We start from the raw sequence: 10,202 nt of genomic DNA on the forward strand, positions 1-10,202 counted from the left end.
TGCAAAAAATTGGAAAGAAGCAGAATGGAAAGAGTAAAAAGGTTGAAGAGGCAGAGCCTGAAGAATTTGTGGTGGAAAAAGTAGTTCTGGATCGACGAGTAGTAAATGGGAAGGTGAAGTATTTCCTGAAGTGGAAGGGATTTACAGATGCTGATGATACTTGGAAATCTGAAGAAAATTTACATTGTCCAGAGCTAAATGAAGCATTTCTTAATTCTCAAAAAGCTGGTAAAGAAAAAGATGGTACAATAAGAAAACCTTTATCTGACAGTGAATCGGATGATAGCAAATCAAAGAAGAAAAGAGATGCTGCTGACAAACCAAGAAGCTTTGCCAGGGGTCTTGATCCTGGAAGAAGAGACAGTGTCACAGACAGCAGTGGAGAATTAATGTTTCTTATGAAATGGAAAGATTCAGATGAGGCAGATTTGGTGCTGGCAAGAGAAGCAAATACGAAGTGTCCTCAGATTGTTATTGTTTTTTATGAAGAGAGACTAACTTGGTATTCTTGTTCAGAAGATGAAGCACAATAATTGTTTGCATTGCTTTTTTATAAAATCTGGATCTTGGTTTTTGATTGATGAGTGTGAATAACTATATTCTAATAAATCAAGTTTGATATGTCCATTTTGAAAGTAGTACTGGGAGAGTCGTGGGGGGGGGTTGCATCAATAGCACTGGTTACTTTGAACAAATAAAAGCTTTCTCTAGTTGCTTCCTTTATTAGAAAAAAAAAACATTTGATACCATGGCATATTATTTCCTCTGCCTTAGAGAACAGCTTTTCTAAATGCTAAGGGAAATTCCCATAGCCATTATTCAGTAAGAACTTGTGCTTAACTCTTTGCATAAGGACCATTCTGGGTTTGTTCTTTTTTAAATTTTTATCTGTATGTGTATATGTAACATGCATATGTAAATGATTTTCTTTGTTTTTAAACATTCACCAAAACAAAAATCACAGGTAAGCCCAGGTGTCTGCAATACCATCGTTCTGAGCAATGTAAGAATTAAAAAATTTCCTGAAACTATAATATTTCAAATTAAATAGTTGATTCTTAATTCAACAATTTAAATGTATAATTTAAAGGCAGCCACGACAGAATCTGTATGTATAGTCATATAAATGCAAAATTGTGTTTACAAAATTTCTAAAAGGAAAAGCTTTATCATTACCAATAACCTCCCCACTCACAAGAGGAAACTAGACAAATCCTGGTGTGTTCTAATGAGGTAAACAAATAAGACTTAGTTAAATGGTCATTAAAGATTCCTCTAGTAAGCCATTCCTAGGCTTGGCGTATAGAAACCTAATCAGATGGTTAAGCCATGTTGGCACTTTCACACCTGTTGACATAAATGTGTGAACAAACTTTGTAATCTAAATTTTTTTTTTTTTTTGGTTGAGACAGAGCCTCAAGCCATCTCCCTGGGTAGACTGCCATGGCATCACAGCTCACAGCAACCTCCAACTCCTGGGCTCAAGCAAGTCTCCTGCCTCAGCCTCCCAAGTAGCTGGGACCACAGGCGCCCGCCACAACGCCCAGCTTTTTTTTTTTTTTTTTTTGTTGCAGCCATCATTGTTGTTTTGGCGGGCCCGGGCTGGATTCGAACCCACCACCTTAGGTGTATGTGGCTGGCGCCCTAGCCACTTGAGCCATAGGCGCCAAGACTGTAATCTAAATTATTGACCTGCATGTTTTTTCCTTACCCCAACTCATTCCTCACATGTAGACTCAAACTTTTCAATATTTGGGTTACTCGTTGAGCAGAAGCCATAAAAAAAGTCATAATAATCAGAATGTTATCCAACTGTATATTGTTTCCTTTTATTGTAAATAATAGTGAACAGTGGTCAATAAAGTTTTATATTCCTTTAAAAAAAACTTCAAGCTCAAACTCTCCTGCCCATTCCCTCAGGCTTCAGCTCACCTTGTCCCCACTAGCCACGGAGAATCTTTAGAAAACAGATATGGACAGACAGTTCCTGCCCTTTCTCCATGACAGGAGACCCTGGTGCCTTGCCCCAGGCTCCATATGCCCCTCTGTGAACAGCAGTACCCACCCCTTACCTGTTTCTGTTACCATTTTAAACCAGTCCAGGAGCTTCTCCAAACAGGTGTCATCTGCCACCAGCTGCCTGGGATCTGCCAAAACTGCACAGACAGCAGGCAGGAGCTGGGAGCATTCGTGGTCCATGATGAAGCGGAGGTTCCTGTAAAGGAAATGTGAGAGCCAGTCCTCAATGTCGCTCCAGACCCCACTCCCTTAGTCACAGGTAGCCCGTGATGCTTGTGGTCAGAGACCAGAGGTTTAAGCTACTAGAATGGATGGAAAGCCTCAGTCTGGGTAGGGTCCTGGACAAGCTGGTGTCCCAGCAGCAAGGGAGGCGTTAGAGTCTGGCCCAAGCCACAAGGGCCCTGGGAGCTCCAAAGCCTGTTAACCTTTGACTTTGGTGGGGTGGAGGGACAGCACGGTACACTGCCTGAGGCTTCAGGTGAGTCAGGGGCATCTGTGAATTCTGGAGTCAGTAGTGTGAGCCGGGGAATGTGTATCCATGCACTCGACCCGGAGTCAGTCCGGGATAGAAAGTGATTCTTCCTCCCAGAGTCCGTGGTGGCTGCATTTGATAGCCCTGCAGTAGCAGAGGAGGGCGGAGGGGAAGGACCAGGGTGTGCATCTGTGTGTCCAACCTGGGAGTTGACCCGGGTGGTCTACAGCTGTCCGGACTCGGGCATCCGTCTGTCCATCCCCGTCCCAGCAATTCGGGTCAGTTTTGAGCACCCCGCGCGCCAGGCCCGGGGGTCCAAAAGGGGCCCCGGACGTAGCGGCCGCAGTCGGCCCATAGACCGGACCCAAGCCCTGCACACTCCCCCTCCACCCGGGGTCAGACCTGGTCCGCTCGTTCCCGCGCCCCACCACGCACCGGCTACACGCTCCTAGCCCGGTCGCTCGCCCCTCACCCGCGCAGTTTTCCTGCGTCAGCCGTAGGCTCCGCCCCCCAGCCGCAGGCTCCGCCCTCGGACTGTGCAATCTATCAGGCCTGAAGGGGACGGCGGGCGTGGGGAACCGTGACAGCTCCCCTGGAGACCGCTATGGAAGCCTAGTGGGCCAGGCTTGGGGAAAGAGCTCAGGCTGAAAGGGTTTGGAGGGACAGGCCGGCGCCAAACCGGTCGCCTCGATGCATCACCTCCACCAGGACGCGAGAGCATCCGGTGGGCGGAGCGTCCCGAAGGCGGGGCTGTCTGTGAGAGGCGGGGCTATGTTTTGAAGGGCGGGGCCACGCTGGCGGGGCGCCCCCTGTCTAAGGAGGCAGCTGGGAGGAAAGCGCTTAGCCGGCACGAGTTCCCCAGTCAGTGCGGCTGCATTGGTGTGTAGCCTCTGAGTCTTAAAACGGGGTCCTGAAGTATGCGACTAGGCTCTCAAAGCCAGCGGATAAACAAGGCTCATGTTCAAGGCAAACACCAAAATCTTGCTGTAAAACCAACGCTTTGGGGATATAAGCCTTTTGGGGACATAAGCCCGAGGCCACAAGTGTTAAGCCGAGCAAGCGGTTCGGCGCCTGTAGCTCAAGTGACCAAGGCGCCAGCCACATACACCTGAGCTGGCAGGTTCAAATCCAGCCTAGGCCTCTCAAACAACAATGACAACTGCAACCAAAAAATAGCCCAGTGTTGTGTCGGGCGCCTGTAGTGCCAGCTACTTGGGAGGCTGAGGCAAGAGAATTGCTTAAGCCCAGGAGTTGGAGGTTTTTGTGAGCTGTGATGTCACAGCACTCTACCCAGGGCAACAGCTTGAGGCTCAGTCTCAAAAAGAAAAGAAAAGAAATAGCAAACAGAATTCCTCTGGCTGTTAAGATAAAAATTACATCTTAAAAACATTGACCATAAAATGAGGAAGCTCATATTCACCTGATTAAGTAGCTGTGGAGAAAATAAAACTCAGAATAGCCCTGTGCTAAGTGCTTCACTTAATACAAACTCATGACATTTGACCTTAACTCTAGAACCATTCTTCCCTCATGAAGAAACCGAGGCAGAGAGAGGCTAAATCAAGTTGTCACAGCTAGTGGGTTGGCACAGCTTGGATTTGAACCCAGGCAGTCGAGCTCCAGATATGAATACTATATTATACAGTTCACAATTTATTGTTTGAAACATTTGTGGACAAACGTTTTTCAGAATTCAGAATTTTTCAGATTTTAAAGATATGGATAGACATGGTACATATACAATGAAATGAGATTACCAACCTAGCAGGGTCTGATGCAGCACCCGATAATTAAATGTTTTAAATAGTTCTGCAGTGAAACTCATTGATATGAACTCTAAGTGGGATGAACATTATAAATAGCCTCAGCTCAGAGATTTGCCTCCAAATCAAAAGAGTTGAGATTGGGACAAAGTTGAGATTGGGACACCATCAAAGAAATTATAAAAGATTTTCAGACTTTTTTTGGAATTCATAATCACGGACGTAAGGGTTGCAGATATGCACTGTCTTCGTAGTTAAATAAGAGAAGGGCAGGGTGTTTGTGAAGCTTGAGGATGAGGCAACCGGTGGCTGAGATAGTAAAAGCCCTGCTATAAGTGTATCATGTGGACAAGGTCCTGAAGACAAATGGAAGTGTTTAAGTACATAAGTGGCCTGGTAGGATTTGCCTTGCAGAAACAACTCTGGTGAGAACTGAGAAGAGTGTGGGGTTTCTTTCCTCTTAGGCTGCATCAGAGATGGCGTAAACAAGAAACTGTGAGTTGGGAAGAAACTGCTACCTGACAGGACCTTGACAGCACAGAAGCAACACTGAAGAGTGGAATGGAAAATTAGGAATAAATACAATTTTTATTATTTATTATTATAAATAGAGCTAGTGCAAAGTGTTGCATGGTAGCTTCTGTGCATGGTTTGTAGAGGTGCTTACTATCTTCTATGCACTGTGTTGAATTTTATTTCTCTTTGGTCCTTTGCAACCAACAAAAGGCCTGAAACTACCTCCATCTTGCTTACAAAGAGACAACAGTGAGACTACAAAAACTGGGCTTCTAACCCCTACTGGTTCAATCTTCCCTGCCCCTGGGAGACAACCCTGAAACTGCCAATCAGCTCACCCTCCTTAGTTGTACAGATGAGGAAACTGAGAAGAAAAGGATCATGGACTTATAGTAGGTGCAGAGGGGGAAGACCTGGAATAACCTGCCAAACAATTTTTCCACTATACCACACATTCATTCAGCACATAATTCATCACAACACAGCCACACTGCACTTACTTTGGGACAAGCAACTGTTCTCAGCACTGTACAAATAAGGACTCATTTGAGCCTCCCAATGGTCCTTTTTTCCACTTTATATTTGAGGAGACGGGGGCAGAGAAGTAATGCCTGTTTATTGAGCACCTGCTGTGTGCCAGACCCTTTTGCAGGGATGAAGATACACCCAGAAACAAAAAATAGCCCCTGCCCTCAGAATGCTTACACTCTTGACACAGAATGTTCTTATAATGTAAGGGAGCTGGAAAAATAATGCAGTGGCTTCTAGGCTGCTGTTTTAAATAGAGTAGATGGCCTACAATTTAAATAAATTTTGAAGCCAAATACTCCTAAACAGCTTTATAATACACTTTGAGTACAATACAAGCTCTTCCGTTTTTTATTTTCCTGTGGCTGACTTGGAATCGGAGAGCCCAATATACAAGGTTAAGGAGACAACCTTTAGTTTTCTAAATGTCATCATTCAGAAATTGTTGCCTGTGCCTTTGAACAAGCCATTTCTCTTTCGACGTTAACTTGAAAAATAGGCATCAATTGCCTACTGTTTATCGATCGTGCCTCCTGCTCAGCCTACACAGCCCATAATCAATCTTGTATGAGATAAAGGCGAGAGAAGCACTTCCAAAACTGTTAAGCGCGGCCCTCTGCCGGGCAATTCCCTTTTTCTTTCAGTTCAGTCCCCAAGCTCCGCCCTGGCAACTCCGGGAGAGCTCCTGGTTGGCCAGAAAGCGATCATGGACTCTGCGCACGCGCACGGTCGCCCCGACGCAAGCCACATCCGGTGCCAGAAGGGAGGGTGTCCGGCAGCGCGGTTGCCATGGCAGCGGGGTCGCGGGCCCGGGCGCTGGCAGGCCCGGAGGCTGCGGGCTCCGGGGGCTGCCCGCGAAGTCCCACTCCTGGACCGCGGAGCCCGCAGCTCTGAAGGGTGGCCTGGCACCGCCGCCATCATGTCGTTGGGTACCGGGGAGCCGGCCTCGGAAACGGTAAGGACGTTCGGCCGGGCCTCCGCGCGGCCTCCCGTGCTCACCGTGCCCGCCGGCCCGGCCGGCTGCTTGCGGACCGCCCGGGTGGTGGCCCGGGAACTGTGGCGCTGGGCGGCTGCGGGAGAGCTCATCGCGGTGGCCGGCCCGGGGCGTGGGGACCGGAGTGTACTGCCCGCGGACACCGAGTGATAGCTACTATTATTGTTACCGCATAAGAGCGGATTTCAGGCCCCCGCCCTGTGGGCGGCCTGCCCGGACGTCGGCCACAGCTTGACGTGCGTCCCCAGCCACCTCTAGATCCTGCCCGCTTTGCGGAGGCCGCCGCTTCCAGGAAGCCCTCCCAGACGCGGCGCTCTCGCCCCTCTGTGCCTGCGAGTCTGCAGCCGCGGCCCAACCAGGCATCGGAGTTAACTGTGTAAGTGCCTCTCGGTATCTCCGCTGGAGACATCCCGAACCGAGTCTGGGAGCCACACAGCAATCAGCTGGCCCCAAGCGATCATAGTGTCTGGGAGGAAGCCCCAGATTCTGGGAACTTAGCCTGGTCAAAGAAGGCTCCCCAGGGAAGGTGATGCCCAACTTTACTTCCTGTGGTGAGGATGAACAACTGTCCTTCACTCCTCTGCCAAATTAATAGTATCTACTAGTGTTAAGAGATACAAACGTGAATAAGCCTCATTCCAGCGCCAGGAGAACTAGGCAATGAGCAGATAATAAAGACCATGTCCGAAAGTAAAAGTGCTGTGCACCGAATAAAACAAGCCCATGTGATGGAGGTAGGGTTGGAGAAGGGTACTGCTTTTAAGCTGGGCACCAAGAACAGCCCTCCAAGTTGTTGACACTGCCCTGGATCTCAAAGACAAAGGTCTGGTAAAGATATGGGAGCAGAGGGTACATCTGGTACCTCTGTACCAGAGATTTACCCAGAGGTTCTGGAGTGGGAAGGTGGTATATATTCAAGAGGCTGAAAGAAAGGCAGAGCGGATTGGTGGGAGGGGAGAGGATGGAAGGTGAATGGATGGAGGGGAGAATAGGCCTGATTATGGAGAGCTTGCAGCCCATGCAAGAAGTTTGGGTTTTATTGAGGGTACAAGTGAAGCCTTTGGAAGGTTCCATGCCTGGAAAACTGTGCTTGCTTTGCTTGCTTTGTTAACGTGAAAGAGAAGCAAGCCTAACTCCATTTTTATTTTCCTGACAATCAGTGGGAAGGCAAAGCAGGCCTGATTCCATTCTGTTGTTTTGTTGCATTTTATTGCATTTAAAAAAAAACTAGTTCCACTTGCCTCCCTATCCATTGCATGGTATTTTAAGTGTACCTGGTTAGAACTGTTATAATTATTAGTATTGTGTAGAAAGTCACTAACTACCCTTGCGACAACAACCCTCATGTTATGTTAAGGTGGTCTTCATGCCATCTGTATATGATATGGAAATGTTAAAAGAGCAAGTTTGACTCCATTTTACTGTTTACTCCTTTTTTGTTATATTCCATTACCTTGGAAACTGGTTCCTCTTGTTTGCCCTCCCATTGTATAACTGTGAATGCATTCAACTAAAATTGTTAGTGATGTAAATTACTGAGTGCACTCAGGATTATATCCCTGGTGATTATCAATTTTTATGATCATGCTGTTTAGATGCTCACCTGCGAATCCCCCTCCCTACACTACCTTAGGACATTATAGATTATACCTGTTTTATAAAAATTACTAATTGTTCTCGTGATCATAGCATTGTGTAAACTGACTAAGCTGCCTTACCCTCATGATTTCCCCTAACTGCTGCTATGTTTTTGCTTGCCCCCTGGAAAAATTTTGCCTTATAAAAGTCAGAGCCTCAGACAGCTTGGGGCTGTGCTCAGAAACCCCATGTTGGGACACTGAGGTAGTCACCAGCCAGCTCTTCAATAAAAGGACTCTTCTTTAATTCGACTTGTCTGGTGGTGGTCTTTGAGAGACTCCTGGGCTTAACAGCTTTTTACTGAGAACACAGGGTGCAGCAGGATTGCACAGAGTTCTGCCGCAGTAGGGGCTTGGTGCCCCTGGCCACTTTGGAGCAGCTAAGTTTCCTACTTGTTCTTCAAGGTACCAAGTTATATCTCATCTGCAGAGCCTGCCCGTCTACCTGGGCCAGCAGTTACTGCTTCTGTGTCTTTAATAGGGATCAACTTATGCTGTGATTGATTATAAAAATAATTCATGTCCATTATGGAAAATTTGGACAATTACCCATAATCTGGCCACTGCTAACATTTTACGTATTTCCTTCTAATATTTTTCCAATGTATCTTTTTTAAAAACTGAGATCATATTTATATTATTTTGTCACCTTTGTCATTTACTTTGTTGTTAGTATTTACAAATCCACACATTTTTAAGAAGATGTTTTTAAATATTCTAATTTTTAAAATTTTTTCTCTAATTCTATTTTATCCATTCATTTCCCAGCTTAAAAGCTCTTTTAGGATTTTACTTTTTTATGCTATTAGAAATAATGCTGCCATAAACATTGTTATATATAATAAAAATTTAAGCACCTTCTACATGCCAGGCCCTGTATTATTCTCTGAGAACACAAAAACAATATAAGATCTGGTGCCTTGCTCTTGAGGAATTCAGTCTTATGGAAGAGAGTAGTAGAAGCTCTCTTAGTTTCTAGGAGACTCTTAGCTTCTAGCCTGTGGATTTAATCCTTAACTTATGGATTTTCTCCAGAGCTTGAATCTGTTCTCCTAAGCCAGAAAAGAACCTCTTGAGGGCAATGACTCTTGTCCAGTCCATCCATTTCCCTTAAGTCCCTAGGAAGAGAGTTCCTCTGGGCTTGATTTTGACCCTTTAAGAGTACCTCCTGTGGGCCAGGGAGCTCACCAGCCATGGCTATGAGCAAGCCCAGCTGACCACAGTGCAGAACCACAGGGGTGAAGTGGAAACTGCATGATTGCTACTATGTGTGATTGCTACTATGTGTGACTGCTCGTAATTTGAGAGCCAACTTTTGTAAAGGGGTTGACCGTTTCTAGAAAAGGAGAGAATACTGGGTGCAGTGGCTCATGCCTGTAATCCTAGCACTCTGGGAGACTGAGGCTAGTAGATTACCTGAGCTCACAGGTTCCAGAACAGCCTGAGCAAGAGCAAGACCTCATCTCTAAAAATAGCCGGCATTGTGGCCAGCACCTATAGTCCCAGCTACTCGAGAGGCTGAGGCAGGAGGATTGCTTGAGCCCAAGAGTTTGAGGTTGCTGTGAGTTATGATGCCACAACACTCTACCGAGGGTGAGAAAGTGAAACTGTCTCCAAAAAAACAAAAGGAAGGAAGGAAGAAAGGAAGGGAGAGAGGGAAGAGCATATACTATCTATAAGGTTCTGTGTCAGGCACTTTACTAGTGACCAGTCACTACTACTACACTAGATTTCTTGCTCCTAACTCCTCTCTAATCTCACAACAATGCTACAAGGGAACCCTCTTCAATTTGCGTGCTAACAAGATGCCAAGAAGTCAGAGAAGGGAGAATAGTGAAGGTCATAGCCATTTAGAGTTGACACCAGATCTTTTTTTTTTTTTTAATTTTTATTAAATCATAGCTGTGTACATTATTGCAGTTATGGGGTACAGTGTGCTGGTTTTATATACAATTTGAAATATTTTCATCCAACTGGTTAACATAGCCTTCATGGCATTTTCTTAGTTATTGTGTTAAGACATTTATATTCTACATTTAGAAAGATTCACATGTACCCTTGTAAGATGAACCATAGGTGTGGTTTCACCAATCACCCTCCCTCCACCTATCCTCCCCCCTCCCCTCCCCTCCCTTTCCCTTTTCCCCATATTCTTGGGCTATAATTGGGTCATATTGGTCATATGAAAGCTATAAATTAGTTTCATAGTAGGGCTGAGTACATTGGATACTTTTTCTTCCATTCTTGAGATACTTTGCTAAGAAGAATATGTT

General features: G+C 45.9%; 2 protein-coding genes and 1 pseudogene across 7 annotated transcripts in view; 2 read left to right on the plus strand and 1 right to left on the minus strand.

Annotated features, from left to right (window-relative positions):
• BRAT1 (BRCA1 associated ATM activator 1) overlaps positions 1-3,005 on the minus strand; it is a 13,906-nt gene extending 10,901 nt beyond the window's left edge. Inside the window, exons 1-2 of one of the 2 annotated variants that reach the window (XM_003795445.3) lie at positions 2,964-3,005; positions 2,073-2,215 (exon numbers count right to left, since the gene is read on the minus strand). In XM_003795445.3, the coding sequence (XP_003795493.1) occupies positions 2,073-2,199 (127 nt within the window). In that variant the 5' untranslated portion in view covers positions 2,200-2,215; positions 2,964-3,005. The other variant, XM_023516541.1, reaches the window with a different exon arrangement.
• On the plus strand, positions 9-533 carry LOC105887541 (annotated as a pseudogene).
• A 3,102-nt stretch (positions 3,006-6,107) lies between the features above and the next one.
• IQCE (IQ motif containing E) overlaps positions 6,108-10,202 on the plus strand; it is a 60,411-nt gene continuing 56,316 nt past the window's right edge. For all 5 annotated transcript variants that reach the window (XM_023516542.1, XM_023516544.1, XM_023516543.1 and 2 more), the window contains exon 1: positions 6,108-6,253. In XM_023516542.1, the coding sequence (XP_023372310.1) occupies positions 6,218-6,253 (36 nt within the window). In that variant the 5' untranslated portion in view covers positions 6,108-6,217. The remainder of the gene's footprint in view (positions 6,254-10,202) is intronic.

The sequence above is a fragment of the Otolemur garnettii genome, unplaced genomic scaffold (genome assembly GCF_000181295.1).
Source record: "Otolemur garnettii isolate 467f Iridium unplaced genomic scaffold, OtoGar3 scaffold00092, whole genome shotgun sequence".
Classification (NCBI taxonomy): Eukaryota; Metazoa; Chordata; class Mammalia; order Primates; family Galagidae; genus Otolemur; species Otolemur garnettii.